The sequence below is a fragment of the Papaver somniferum genome, chromosome 8 (assembly GCF_003573695.1).
Source record: "Papaver somniferum cultivar HN1 chromosome 8, ASM357369v1, whole genome shotgun sequence".
Taxonomy (NCBI): Eukaryota; Viridiplantae; Streptophyta; class Magnoliopsida; order Ranunculales; family Papaveraceae; genus Papaver; species Papaver somniferum.
In genome coordinates, this window is record NC_039365.1 from 109,060,003 (window position 1) to 109,076,007 (window position 16,005).

At 37.4% G+C, this 16,005-nt stretch overlaps 1 protein-coding gene across 2 annotated transcripts; it reads left to right on the forward strand.

The window, feature by feature from the left end:
• Window positions 1–1,935: 1,935 nt before the first annotated feature.
• LOC113302547 (plasma membrane ATPase 1-like) lies at window positions 1,936–9,312 on the forward strand. 2 transcript variants are annotated; one of them, XM_026551474.1, is made up of 23 exons: window positions 1,936–2,053; window positions 2,199–2,355; window positions 2,713–2,801; window positions 3,087–3,206; window positions 3,291–3,389; window positions 3,494–3,631; window positions 3,781–3,915; window positions 4,090–4,269; window positions 4,414–4,620; window positions 4,848–4,967; window positions 5,259–5,378; window positions 5,595–5,717; window positions 5,810–5,914; window positions 5,987–6,131; window positions 6,375–6,539; window positions 6,618–6,856; window positions 6,953–6,985; window positions 7,084–7,165; window positions 7,251–7,411; window positions 7,625–7,837; window positions 8,043–8,225; window positions 8,609–8,790; window positions 9,006–9,312. In XM_026551474.1, the coding sequence occupies exons 3-23, from the start codon at window positions 2,748–2,750 to the stop codon at window positions 9,100–9,102; spliced, it is 2,901 nt and encodes a 966-aa protein (XP_026407259.1). In that variant the 5' UTR covers window positions 1,936–2,053; window positions 2,199–2,355; window positions 2,713–2,747; the 3' UTR covers window positions 9,103–9,312. The 2 variants fall into 2 exon arrangements, with proteins under 2 accessions (XP_026407259.1, XP_026407258.1); XM_026551473.1 differs by having other exon boundaries at window positions 6,375–6,856.
• The last annotated feature ends 6,693 nt before the right edge of the window (window positions 9,313–16,005 follow it).

The following is a 16,005-nucleotide window of genomic DNA, read 5'->3' on the forward strand; positions in this document are numbered from 1 at the left end:
ATCAGAATACGATTTCTCAACTCAGACCGATTTAGCTCCTAGAATAGAGGGAGTTTGTGTATTTGAATTTGAATTATTCTGTAGATATTCAAACTCAGGTAACAGTTTCTGAAACTCCTGTAATGTTGCCTTATTCTTAGGAGAAAATTAGTAATCACATTCAACTGAAACGACCCATTTATGGTCTCCATCTTCCACCATGAGAATCGCCGGAATATCTGAAAAATCTCCTCTGACTGATATTCTGAAAAAAATTCAGATTTTCTTTTTTCAATGTGCCGTCGACAACATCCATGAACCCTCCCATTGAGTTGCCAATAAATTTGAATAACCTATAGCTCCAATCCTGATGTGGTATTCCCCTGATCTTAAGCCATTTTCCCAATTTAGACATAGCTTGTATCAGTATAATAACGTCCTTCTCTGCACGCTGGGATTTCTCCTTTGTGGAAGAAATTGATATCTGAGATAATGTCACCACAGAGTCGTCCACAATTAACTTCTTCGGCTTCCACAGATCCAACCAGTTATCCTTAGTTAGCATAATGTATGCTGATTGCTCATCAATGATCTCCAAATCCAAAAACGACTCCCATTGCATTTGCTTCAATATCTCTATAGCTACTCTCTGCCATCTTATCACTCCATGCACCTTAATTATGCCTCTACAAGCGATTGCATCTCCTTTGGTCTTCTGCGACAAGTGATCTGAGAAATCCAAACTTGTTGGTGTAGATTGCATCTTCCTCCTATAAACTCCATTAAGCTGTCGACTCTTAACATCTCCTTATAAAAAAAACACCCCAATAATAGCATCCCTCTCCGCATGGTATACACAGAGCATAAGATCTTGGACCACCTCCTCTTCTAACTAGATATTCTCAGATATCTGCCAGCTTCATTCTCCTTAACTTCGCATAAGAACGAAGCTTCTCCTTCTCTTCTTGGCCATCTTCTTTTTTCAAAGTGATAATCCATTGCTTCTTGCATAACATCTGTTAACCAAAACGCCATATCCAAAGATAAGCGCATCCAAGATCTAAAGCCTCTTCGCTTCTTCTCCTCCATCCTGATCACTTGAGTTGAACCGGTAGTTTCCATTGAAATGAAAAAAATCTTTCTCTCAAGATAGAGCGCATTTTGCGCTCCTTCTCTCTCCTGCATTTTGCATGAATCTCTTTATTATTGAACATTTCTCATAGACGATAGAAAATCGGACATATCAGATGGTAAAACACATGCAAAATCATTAAACAATAACTGCACTTGTTTAGGAATAAATGTAGGAGGGCCGAAATTGAAGATACTTACACGAATAAATCATGTTGTATAACGATTCTTATGTGTCAACCATGATATCCAACAAAATTAACATTATGTTATCTTTTTGTCGTAGACTTGACTTAGATTTCGCGTAAGATAATTACCTTTTTACCATTGCAGATGAATGAAGATGTATTAGCATCACCACGATAGGTGACATCCAAGATTAACACGAGGATACCATTCTACCATAAGGATCCGTTAAAATTTGTTGGTCTTGGACAACATTCCATCGCAAGGATCAGTTAAATTCTGTTCGTCTTACATGTAATGGTATCGACCCTGCTAAATCCGGTAGCCCCCTATAAATCATGGTCATCTTTGTACAACAAATTGAATATCCTTATGGCATAAAAATTGACTCCATCAAGTAAATTATTCTCAATTAGCCTGGTAGTCTACGGACTACGGAGAAGATAAGCCCGATGTAATGAATTGTCACCGAGAGAAAGGGACATTAGGGACTGTTTATCCATCTGTTAAATTGATCAGACCGAGAGTGAGAAACGAACGGTGATAAATAAATACGACCTTTGAAACTCCACGTGTCATCATTGAACCCTGAACGATAGAAAAGATAACAAATCTTTTATTCGCGCATATTTGAAAATTCTCTTCATTTTCTTTCTTTTGCAGACATAGGCCGGCGGAACTTACAAAAATTGGGGTTATCTTTTCTGATCTTGTTTTAAATGGATCTTCCAAAACGGCGTTTATGTCTAAGCTACCTGTAATCACACTGGAATCTAAAATCCTTCTTTCTTGTTTTACTTTTATGATGATGATTTTGTCTAGTAATTTACTATCATTTGTAGCTGTAACTTGTCTTATTGAGTTTGATATTTGGATTTAATTTTACTTTTAAAATGTTGTAGGTTATATAATCTCCATGTGCAATTGTTCTTAGAACACTATAGAAGAAATTCTATCTCACCCTTAACTTTGGGATTGGAGAAGAATGGAAAGGTTGTCGTAGTTGGGAACTATCTTCGAAGTAGATTCATTTCTCTCTGGTCGACAGCTTTCTTAAAAGTGAGTTGAAATTCATTTCTCAGTAATGGATAGTTAATGTTTTATCTGTATAAGTTAAAGACTTTCAAGTGTTTGAATATTGAACTGACTGAGGGTTTCTGAGTTGCAGTAATGGATAGTTAATGTTTTATCTGTATAAGTTATAGTCCTTGGGTCGGTTTACAGATACAAGTTTGTCACATGTAATTAGATACACGTTCTTATGCGTTCTTTATTATGTGAAGGTTAATTGAGAGATTAACACAATTGTGAGTGAAAAGAAAGTTGATTAAGAAATTAGATTGAAGATTGTAATATTGTAAACTCGTCTTCTTTATTAGCTTATCTACAATTCATATGGAGCTTCTTCATTTACAGAATCTTTATCAACGGGAAGCTCAAAGGAGGTCGAAATGGATGAGAAGTCAGTTTCCCTTCATGCTGTTAACCGGGAGGCTGTTGATCTGGTACACAATTTCTTGAGTGCTTGGCTTTATCTCTTTTTGCAATTTGTGGTAGTAGACATCGTATTGGCCCTTTATTGTTTTGGACCTTTTTAAGATGCAGTGTTTGACTTTCTAGTCTTTGAGTTGATCGGGAGAACTATTATTAAGGGGATAACATGATAGATGTGGTATTTTAGTTTTCAGTCACTAGATTTAGCTGCAATCTGATCAAGCAATGTATCAGCATCATCCACCAAATTATCATCCGTGTTTCGATCTTTCATACTTACGTGAGTACTTTTTCAGGAGAACATCGATCTTGAAGGAGTTTTTGAAAATCTTAAATGCACACGAGAAGGGCTGAGTTCTGAAGCAGTTGAAGAGCGTTTGAAACTGTTCGGGTACAACAAGCTTGAAGAGAAGAAGGTTTTCTGTTATGGTTGAACTATCCTAATGATTTGAAATATATAATTGCGCATTTACTTACTTTTTTGTAATTTAACTTTGAAGGAAAGTAAAATATTGAAGTTCTTGGGGTTTATGTGGAACCCTCTATCATGGGTCATGGAAGCCGCAGCAATTATGGCTGTTGCTCTTACACAACCAGGGGTAATCTATATAAACTTTAAGCTATATTTCATTTCTGAAGTTTTTTCAATCATAAAGTTAGAATATATATTTCTTAACTGTGTTGACAATACTTCTATTGTTAGGAAAAACCTGCCGATTACCATGATTTTGCTGGTATCATGGTGCTACTTATTGTCAATTCTACCATCAGCTTTATTGAGGAAAACAATGCTGGTAATGCTGCTGCGGCTCTTATGGCTGGATTGGCTCCAAAAGCGAAGGTTTGTTTCATGAAGCTTCGTTTTGTATAAACTACTTTATTAAGCCTTCCTCTTTTCACTGACAAATGCTTATCAATTCCTTTTCCTCTTTTCTTCCTGTCATGTACAAATTTGCAATCTTTCTTTTCAATTTCTACTTTTTTGGCCAGGTCCTACGTGATGGGAAATGGAACGAGGAAGACGCTGCGGTGTTGGTTCCTGGAGACATAGTTAGTATTAAACTCGGAGACATTATTCCTGCAGATGCTCGGCTTCTTGAAGGAGATCCCTTAAAAATCGATCAGGTCTGTCACTTATAGTGAGGGATTTTATCCAAAGATTCCAAACTAAAACTGCATTAATTAGCCAAATCAAGGGCTTGGTGTTATACTCAATGCATCTCAAATCTGATAAAAGTCATGAAATAACATTTTCTAATTCGACCTTACCGAGTTGGCTATTTTTGATTGTACTTGCAGTCTGCTCTTACTGGAGAATCACTTCCAGTGACCAAGAATCCTGGTGACGGGGTTTACTCTGGTTCAACATGTAAGCAAGGTGAAATAGAGGCCGTGGTTATTGCAACAGGAGTTCATACATTCTTTGGGAAAGCAGCACATCTTGTGGAAAACACTACGCATATCGGGCATTTCCAAAAGGTTCATCTTAAAACTAATTTTCAGAATAAAATCTGACTTTGTTTCTTGTGGATTTCTAAGTATCATTTTATTTCCTTCTAAGCAAGCCTAAACTTATAAGAGCTCGTGATTCACATTTACATAAGCAGTATTTCACCTTTTCAGGTTTTAACATCTATTGGGAACTTTTGCATTTGCTCAATTGCTATCGGGATGCTAATTGAAATAATCGTAATATGGGGGATTCAAAAGAGATCATATCGTGCTGGTATTGACAGTCTACTTGTGCTACTCATTGGTGGGATCCCAATTGCAATGCCCACCGTTCTTTCTGTAACCATGGCCATTGGTTCCCACCGCTTATCTCAGCAGGTTAGTACAGGAACGAGTGGGGTACTACACGAAAGTTATGTAATCATTTTTGAATGAACTGAAGAGCTCAGAGGGCCAGCTAACACTGTTGGTGGAGTACGTGGGGATGACAGCTTAGAACAGCTTCAATCCCCGTTAATATAGGAGTTCGCTGATATCTTTTAAAAGCATTTATAAATTGAAGGGATCTCCTAAATTAATCTGCATTTCTGTTCTTCTCTACACAGGGAGCCATCACAAAGAGAATGACTGCTATCGAGGAAATGGCTGGAATGGACGTGCTATGTAGTGATAAGACTGGTACATTGACTCTTAACAAGCTGACGGTGGACAAGTCTATGATTGAGGTTACACTTCCTCTGCATTGTTTATTGATAAGTCACATCATACTACCTGATTCTAGTACCTGGCAAATAAAAAATATACCCCCTAAGATGTGTCCGGTAACAACATCACCTTCTTCAGATATAAGGATGTTTCAAATATTACAAATTCTGCTCGACTTACATTCAAGTCTTTTAAAAACTCATTTGTGGATCTCTGGTCGGATGCTTGAGCCAAATGGGGATAAATGTGGCAGACGGTAAGGCTGCAAATAGTTACAATACTTATATCTAATGGTTTCATGTACATTTTAGGTTTTCTCGAAAGGTGTCGACAAGGATATGGTTGTCCTGATGGCTGCTAGAGCTTCGAGATTGGAGAACCAAGATGCTATTGATACTGCAATTGTATCAATGCTGGCAGACCCAAAAGAGGTATGGATGCTACTTAAGTTGAGTAGAGAGTAGAAATCTTTGGTGTTGTTAATATATTTTAAGTTTATGGTACTTACCCTGATTCTTGTGGTGACTTTCTCTATTTTATTTTCCATATGAACCCATGGATATGAGATGCATTAGTTTTTAGACATATTTTTTCTCCTGCAAAAACTCCTAGCAGGTAACTTACACATTTTATGAGTTATTTTGAAGGCACGGGCAGGGATCAAAGAAGTTCACTTCCTCCCATTCAATCCAACTGATAAAAGGACAGCACTAACGTACACAGACAAAGCTGGTAAAATGCACAGAGTGAGCAAAGGTGCACCTGAGCAGGTACAAGACTTCCCATCTCGAGGTTTTGAAATGTGAAGATTTCCCATTAAACTTCTATAACATGTCAGTTGATTTGCTCTTTCCCACTGTAGGTTCTAAATCTAGCACGTAACAAATCAGAGATTGAAAAGAAGGTCCATGCAATAATTGATAAATTTGCCGAACGTGGACTTCGGTCACTTGGGATTGCTCGACAGGTAAATAGCCTTTTATTCGCCTCACACCATCTCCTCAAATTAATTTGACCATATGGACATCTTGTTTCTTAGGAAGTACCTGCTGGTAGTAAAGACAGTCCTGGTGGCCCCTGGGAATTTGTTGCTCTTCTCCCGCTGTTTGATCCTCCTCGACATGATAGTGCTGAAACTATTAGAAGAGCTTTGGATCTTGGAGTTAGTGTAAAGATGATTACAGGTCTGAATAATTACCTAACATGACCTGCTCTTGTCCACCAAAAACTTTGTTGTGTGGATTTTATTCTAGTTGGTCCTCACCTATATATATGTATTTCGTAACTCATATTTTTAATGGGTATTCTTGTTCAAATGACCAAGATGGGAACCCTGCTAGCACACTGTTATGGAGCTAAAGTTTCGAGAACTGAATCATCGACTTCATTCAGTCCTCGATGTGACTTATTTTCTGTGGACATTGCAGGTGACCAATTGGCGATTGCGAAGGAAACAGGGAGACGGCTTGGCATGGGAACTAATATGTATCCGTCATCAGCTCTGCTTGGTGACAATAAAGATGAGTCAGTTGCAGCTATACCAATCGACGAACTCATTGAGAAGGCTGATGGTTTTGCTGGAGTCTTTCCTGGTATACTAGTCCTCTTGTTATGTTCTTTCCTGCAGTGCAACTTGGATGTTAGTTCTTATCCTATTTTTCTTTTTCCAGAGCATAAGTATGAGATTGTCAGAAAACTACAAGATCTGAAACACATCTGTGGAATGACGGGTGATGGAGTCAATGATGCGCCAGCTTTGAAGAAGGCTGACATTGGTATCGCGGTGGCAGATTCCACAGATGCTGCTCGAAGTGCTTCTGACATTGTGCTTACGGAGCCCGGGCTAAGTGTAATAATTAGTGCAGTTCTAACAAGTCGTGCAATCTTCCAGAGGATGAAAAATTATACGGTAAATGGGCAGTTTTAGATTTTGTATTAAAGAAAGTGTATCTATTTTGTATAATCAATTGAATCACTAAAATATTTGAAATTTTCTTTTGGGCAGATATATGCCGTATCTATCACTATACGTATCGTGGTAAGTTTCTATCTGAAGTACATAAGTTAGGAAGCTGTTCTAAATTTGTTAGGCTAACCCATTGCCTATTGTTACGGTCTTTTTGCTTTGTGTAATAGTTGGGATTCATGCTATTGAACATACTGTGGAGATTTGATTTTCCACCATTCATGGTTCTTGTCATTGCGATTCTTAATGATGGTGAGTATTGCTAATGCCTTAAACTCATTGTTTGGAATTGTCTGAAGCTCTTTTTCCTGTGTTTTATTCAGTGATTTGTTTCCAGGTACTATAATGACAATATCCAAAGACAGAGTTAAGCCTTCTCCATTTCCCGACAGTTGGAAACTTAGTGAAATTTTTGCAACTGGAGTTGTCATTGGTGCATATCTGGCTCTAATGACCGTCATTTTTTTCTACCTAGCTTATGAGACTAGCTTCTTCGCGGTAAAATATGCTTCCTGTTTCATACTTTCTTCTTCCCCTTGATCTAACTGGTGCAGTACCTTCTCATAGTGAAATTTACAATACTGACTCACATATTGGCATAACCCTATATGTTATATGCACGACATTTTACTGTTAATATGTCTACTGAAACATTAATTGCAAAGAGGTTAGTCTTAATGCTAATCATATCTCGATTACCTCTATTTTCAGAAAATTTTCAATCTGACAGACTTCAACAAACACCGCTTTGATACAACTATTAAGGAGCAAGCTGATCCAATCAACCAAATGCTGGCTTCCGCAGTATATCTTCAAGTCAGCACCATTAGCCAGGCTTTGATCTTCGTTACTCGTTCCAGGGGGTGGTCGTTTACTGAACGACCTGGTTTTCTGCTTTGTGTTGCCTTCCTCATTGCTCAACTAGTAAATTTCGTGCTAGTCTTCCGCTTTGTTTCCTTTTGCTTTACTTTAATTAATAAACATAATTTTCAGGTTATTGTCTTGCAAACAGCAGATGAAATTAGTTATATCTAATACACATTCTGTCTTGTGAATATCTCCAAAAATTTTAATTCGATTGTAGGTTTTGTGGAATTACACTGAACAGAAATGCCTTGTATTTCTGCAGATTGCTACTGTAATATCCGCTACTGTTACCTGGGAAATTGCTGGGATAAGAAAGATCGGTTGGGGTTGGACAGGTGTTATTTGGTTATACACTATTCTGACTTACTTTCTGCTTGACCCTATCAAATTTGCTGTCCGCTATGCACTCAGTGGAGAAGCTTGGGATTTGATGGTTAATCAGAGGGTTTGTGAAACTAAAACTCTTCTCTTTTCTCTTACAAATCTTACTATACCTTGCCTGAGAAATATGACTCACCTTATGAACCGTTATATGGACCACATTCTTTCCCACATGACATGGTAGCTGATTCATAAACATCTCACTTGCTAAAGTGGAGCATTTGTATTCCAAAATGTAGTCCTATTCTAATGAAATTTCTAGTTTGGGCGAAAAGGGAGTGACTTTACAACCGTCCAGCAAAATCAGCTGAACTGGCATGTAAACTTTAGTTGTCATGTCATATGGTAAAACAAAATGAGGTCTGCAATAGCAGTGAGTTGCGTAGTGTAAATTTAGTCCATTTCTAATTATCGCCCCTTTAATTGTCACCCATTATTTCCCCATAGACGGCATTCACAAACCGAAAGGACTTCGGTAAGGAAGCTAGGGAGGCAAAATGGGCTACAGAGCAGAGGACACTCCACGGTCTGAAGTCTGGAGAAGCAAAGCTGTTCTTAGACCGACACCACACCTTTAGAGACATTAATCAAATGGCCGAGGAAGCTAAAAGACGTGCAGAAATTGCAAGGTTAGTATTTAAAACCTTCTTCTCACTAAATATGTTCACTGCACATAACAGCATTTTTTAGTTGCTCATTCTAAACACCGGGATTTGAAAAATTAGCACGATACCTCCATGATTTAAGAAAGGAAAGTTGATTGTCTTGTGACAACGATGCTATGAAATTGTTATCACTACGCATTATTAGTACTTTAATTGCTTTCTTTCTTTCTTTAATACAGGATGAGGGAAATTCACACACTTAAAGGCAAGGTTGAATCCAATGCCAAGCTCAGGGGATTAGATATCGATTCAATCCACTCTCATTACACGCTCTGATAATGCCCATATTGATCAACTCGTTTTTCCACTTCTTTTCTTTTTCTTTATTATTTGTGTGTGTATGTTTTTGTTTTCCTCTTTCTTTCTTTTTTGGGGTTTATAGTTCTGTGTTTCCCCTTTCTGTGGATGATTCCATATAATCTCAGTTGTTTTATCACTTAATAAAAAAATTCAATAAAGTGCTTCTCATTGGTTCTATTGAGTCTATTCATTACCTTATCTGAGAAATTGAGCTGTTGAACACCCGTTCAAAACCGCAAGGCTCTGGGATGTCAAACCAGACTTCTTTCGTTATCAACTCTATCTTTTGATGTACTCTAAACCGGTCCACCATTTGAACCATGGCGTAAATACATTTTACTTTTGACATTGTTAACAGTGAAATGCAATTGCAGCTCCTGGTCCCAAAAAAGAAAACAAGCTCTAAAAAGACCCAACTTATATATAATTCCTTACCAGATCACAAAGGCAAAACTATACTTGCAAGACAGACGACCTTCTATTACGGGTCAGGAAGTGGCGCACAATGATTGCGCGTTACAGTGTTGCAGGCCAAGTTAGTGTCCGACAACGATTGCGCGACACTGCATAGACTGTTAAGTGCTTAGAATGGCAAGACCCTACAGGGCCAGTGAAGCGCAAAGGTATTGCCACACTGTAAAGACATTTGGCTAAGTAATGAAGCTTATTGGCGGACACAATGAAGCTTCATTGAAGGGAAGACAAGACATGCCAAGTTGACAAATGCAACATGCGATGTTGGCATTGATGCATATCCATGGAATTGAGTTGGCCCAGACTCAAGGATGATGCAAGAAGGTAGAATAGACCAAGGGTTGGTCTATGCATTAGTTCAAGGCAGGGCCAAAACCTGAGTAATGCAAACAAGCTAGTAATGCAAACAAGCTAGTAATGCAAGAGTGGCATTACTATTGTCAAGCAAATTGGCTAAGTGAAACAAGAATAATGCATATGAGCATGTGGTAAATATTGGCATAAGTTGGAAATCATGTTGGCATGAATTTAACTTAGCTAAAGTATCCTAGAAAGTTCAGAGAAAGTCTTAATGCGGTGAGGCGCAGAAGTGGCACAAAAGTGGCGTAAAAGTGGCGCATTATGGCTCAAGTGTTGTTTATTGACTTCACAAGCGCGCCAAAGGTGCGAGACAAGTTGAAAGGGTTATGAAATGAGGTCATAACCTTATTAGAGTGTCCCTAACCGTTCAAGACATGTGTGGCTTCAATCTTCAAGGCAACACAAAAAGGTGGCAGTTGAAAAGCAGATTGGCAGTTAGGAAAACTATCTGTGGGAATGTGGGTCTCTGTAGAGTGTGCAAGCGGTTGCAAGCAGTTTTGGCCTGATCTTTAGCATGTATGAATAGCTTAGAGATCAATAATGTTAGTGTTGTTCAATTGAGAGAAGAACCACTGATTTGTAGAGAGTGTTAGGCATTCACTAAGTGGGTGAATGGCTTGTTTGGTCCATGTGATCGACTGTTTTATATAATCTTCCTTAATGCAATAAAATGGGTTTATTGTGTTATATCTTTGTGTTCATTATGTTGCTGATCTCGTGAAGTCGTTTAAGTACATTTATGCATGGCAAACCTCTTATGCTTATGGGGGCATAAAGAGTTAGAGAGAAAGAAGATGAAAACTTCCGTTGTGTAAAGCCTTTAGAGTGAAGGCAGATGCGTACTTTGATGCAAGTATGCAAGGCTGAGTACTTGGGTGAAGTTGATTCACTGAACCACATAGTATTATCGGTCATGTCTCATGAAAATTTTAGGCGATTAAATGGGCATCTGACACCTTCCATCTCAGGAGCCTCATTAAACAAGAGACAAGTAGCATCAGAGATGACACCCCACTGCAACAGCCTACTTCTAGTCCTCAATCTCTTATATAAATCTAACCAGCGAATAAAAGAATGTCTGGGATCAACCCATTAAATCAAACCAGTTTAAACCAACCAGTATCAGGATATGATTGAGTAATGGAAAACTAAGTCTCCTTGAAAACGCAGGGGATACAAAATACACCCAACTTTTTCGTTTGCAACCTGTATAGACAAAGCTTAATACAGTAGCAAGTAGACCAACTGAATGATCCTTGACAGTATGTAATAGAGTTTATATCTCAACCTCTACTTAATCAGTATGTGTATAGACATAGGGTCCGTGAACCTGATTGTTAAGCAGAGTACTTGGACGATCTCAAAAATCAATATTCCATATCAATCTAGTCGTATCCAAATAATCCAATCTATCTTTCAAGATACGAATTCTACAAGAGACAAGTCTCGTAAAGCAGACGTATCTACTTAGATTGAATATGTACAAACCTGTGCAAATCCAATTATAAAGATAAACCATATAATTTGGAAAAGGAAAAACACAAGACACCAGAAATTTTGTTAACAAGGAAACCGCAATAACAGAAAAATCCCGGGACCTTGTCCAGATTTGAACACCACACTCTATTAAGCCACTATAGACACTAGCCTACTATCAGACTTCATACTGAAATGTAGTTGAGATTGAATCCACCCTCCAAGCAATTCATTTACAGTCGCACTCCTTACGTCTCTTGAACCTCGCAAGGCATTGTGCACTTAATTCCCTTAGATGACATCCTTTACAGCCTAAGAGTTGCTTCATCCTCAGTGAAGACTTTTGATACCAATCTTCCTCTAACAGATAAGTCTATTTGATTTCCGTTTAGATCAAAGATCAATTTGTGGAAATTTGTTTGCAATAGACAAAGCTAGCAAAATATCAACTAAGATCAATTTTCAGATATTTATCTTGAGGAATCAAAAAGTCTGAGACGAAGAAAACTTTAGGATTTCTATCTATCTTGCCTGAAAGAGATTACGAGAACCTCGATAACAGAAAATAAAGATCAGGATTCACGAACTATCAAGGTAAAGATAGTCGGACCTGGATTCACGAATCCCCAAAGCGAAGTGTTTTAGTCGTAGACCTAATTATGTTTCTCAAAGAAAACCTAAATCAATATAGGACGACTGTAAAATCAACTAGGACACAAAGTGTCATGGATTTATTTTCCCAGTTGAAAGAGCAACCCTATTTATAGTTTTTCCAAGACCATGGGTTGCTTAGAATTCAATCTAAGATAACTTGAGAATCAAGCAGACTCTATTCTTGAAAAATACAATAGAATAATATACACTTAGGTTCGGTTACTCAACCGTGTATAATGACCATTCGGTTTGGAAAGTTAGCAAAAAAAACTAAAAAGAAATTTGATATTCATTCAAACAATTAATAGTTTAATCATGATGCATACACAAATGAAGTCTTAGAAGTGTTTAAGAGAGTTCTAGTAATGCTAAACATATTATGAAATTAAGTCTTTGAGCATTTACTAAAATATAAATTGGAACAGTTGATAGCACGGTTTGCCAACCGTATGGCTTGTGATTCAAGGTGCAACGGTTCCTGAACCAGGTTCGCCAACCCCACAAGACTACTGAACTTAGTTGACAATGGTTCGTGAACCGGGTTCGCCAAATGCTAGCCTAATATTCCAACTTTGAAAATTCAGCTCACCACGGTTCGCCAACCAGCTTCGTGAACTGTTCCCAACTGAACTTGCGGTGTGCAAGTACTGGTTCGCCAACTTTTCTGTATTTCTGAAACTCAGATACCCATGGTTTGCAAACTGGTTTGTAGACCTAGCATGGGTAGAAATACCAGTTAGTTCAATATTTATCTCTTATGATGTTTTAAACATTCTCAAATGATAATTTGCATGAGCAATTTTCAATTGATCCACAAATTAATTCATAGAACTAATATTGTTAAGGACCGTTTCGAGATTTTCACAAGACAAGCTTGACTCGAAACTTCTTCTTTGTAAATCTACTAGAAGTTATACGACATAGTCTCAATATATAGAATGGTGAGACAGTGAGTAAAATAGAATGGTTCAGTCTTCACATACCATATACAGAAGTTCTCCAAATATCTTCGTCGATCTTCAGTCTTCAAGGATGATGTCTGATAATCAACTACAAATTCTAACCTAGTCTGAGACTTGACTTAGTAAACTATAAATCAAGATATTGTTTTAATCATCTAATATTGACAACAAGCTTTAGATAGCAAAACTTGTGGGTTCAACCGAGCAATGCTCTAACAATCTCCGCCTTTGTCAATTTTAGTGACTAAACTATTGAATACATATGGATACAAAAATAAATAAACTTTTCAGTTTAATCCAATATGCTTGATTTCCTTGGTTCTTCAACACACGTCTTGAATTCTTCGTATTTCAAGTTCTTCTAATGTTCCGCATGTGTTCATTCAGCACTTTGTTGTTGAAAATCCGTAGCGATAAAACTTATGATAAAACTCAAAAAGATCTATGATAGAATGAGGTAACCACTCTAGTCTCATTGGTTGTTATACATAAATATAGTATTGTTACCTTCCTCAAGATTCAATTGCACCACAATTTTGAAGCAATACTACAGTGATATGTTCTCCCCCTTAATCAATACATACCACTTTTTCAAAATAGGTAAAACCTATAAATAATAATTCACCCCCCCCCCCCCCCAATTACATGATGCTCCGTAAAGCCATATGTTGAAAAGGCGAGGGTACCCAAATATACCTCAAGCTAAAAATTTTCCTACCTATAAGTCCTTTCTCCAAAAGTGATTGTCTATGGACTGAGTCGAGACAACACAACTAATCGGTTCACACTTCGTGTGATCTTCTATGGATACGAGATCAAGACAATACAACAACAAAGTATGTTTACTTGATACAAGGGTTCAGACTTAACCAAACACAATAGGATTGCTTATCAAGTAAATAGGAATTAACGTTTGTGCAATTTACTTTAATTATAATAAAACAATTATAATGTGGAAATATAAAGTAAATGACACTGCAATATTTTGTTAACGAGGAAACCGCAAATGCAAAAAAACCTGGGACCTTGTCCAGAATTGAATACTCTCAGGATTAAGCCGCTACACAAAATTACACTAATTTCGTATAGTTGAGACCAAGCAACTAAACTTATAGTTCACCTAGTTCCGTCTGTATTCCCACGCCTGCAACTTATAAATAAGTCACGTACTTGGATCAATTCCTTTAGTTCGTATTCCAAACAGTAAAGGAACAACAAATCTGTTTGGTATCAACTCTCTTCAACCAAGTGATATGAGTTGGACAAAGGCTCTTCTGTTTATTTTAACATAAACTCCTCGTCAGGTCCTTAGTTCTATCTTATGTTCATTTACCGAAGTAATCGTTTAAGATTAAGCCAACAACACTCTTAATCCAAAGAATTGTGTTGATGCCGATCTACTCAATTAATCAATCCAATCTACCACAAGGATAAACCGATTATTAATTGGATCCTCTTTTACCAAAACAAGTGTTGTGCACACCAAAGATTATGAACTCACAAATCATAAGTCTTCAATATCTTATTCGTCTTCAAATATTCTTAGATCTTCAATATAAACCTGCACACAATCACTTGAATCTCTTGTGATCAATCACGCACAGAACGAAGTCTGTTAACAGTGGATTATCACAAGATCGTCTTTAGCACTAACAACAGTCTAAATATCCCTATCGAAACTATGAACTAGTTTGAGTGAATCTTATATCAGAAGAGAAGATTCTCAAGCATAAACAAACTAGGTGCAATCAGATTTCAACCACCGTTAGTCAACCAAATCAATGAAAACAAAAGATAAACTGCAATTATCTAGTTTCCCACCAATGGTACACGCTAGAGATTCTCAATCCCAAAGAACACTTTAAACTGAGCGTCCATAATAGATTTCACCTAATTAGGTTACTCTCCTCTCCGAATAGGCGGCTACACCAGTAACAACAACAAAGAGGAAGTCTGTTGTTACGAAGGATTAGTTTGCTAGAAAGGAAAACTTCAATTATTTATAGACAAGGAAGTTTGGACACCAAGGAATTTCCAAAACCAAAAATATTCTCAGGATATTCATTAAAGCACAAATTCGGTTTCCATAATTCCTGGAAATGCTCTATCCAAAAATAATGGTCGAAATCTCTCGGAAAATATAATTAGTAAATGCACATTATTAATTCTTGTATTTTCCTACCAAATGAAATTAATAACCTTAATTAAAATATTCTTAACTTACTTATGTTTCGATCCTGGGATTTTCTTCCTTTAACTATAAGGAATAACTTTGAACAATTAAAGAAATAAACATTCACAACACGTGTTCAAAGTATGTCGACATTCTTACTCTGTAAGTTCTCTTTCACACTTACAACCTTGAAACCGATTTTCCACACTTCCGAACAAGTTTAGAATTGGTTCATCTGACTTGCAATAACTATGCGATTGGTAAAACAAACATTCAATCACAATCATGGGTTTATCGGTTCTACCAAAACAAGTTTCAGCTCTACCTCCATGTGAGTACTGTGCATAGTCACACTAGCTTTCCAAAATTCGGTTGACTAGGTACTAGGATCAGTTCCCCACATATATATGGTATCTAACTTATATGTGTTGCACATGTCCGTAGGATCGGTTCCCTTTTGCCTAAAAACGTGTTGCACATGTTCATAGGATCGGTTCCCCTTTTTGCTATAAACCTTGTTGCACCCCATACAAGGATCGGTTTCCCTTTTTGATGATCTGCACCTCTTACTAGGATCGGTTCCCCTTTCCCAAATTTGGTCAGACAAAACACAAACCCGATCATACCATCTCAGGTGATTACTTAAGATCGGTTTCACTAATAAAAGTCATACCAATACATAAGTCAGGCCTTTGTGAATAGTTCTACCAAGAACGAAAACAAGTTGTGAGCGGTTATACTCAATCACACATATTGGTTGTTCATAAGATAAGCAATGAA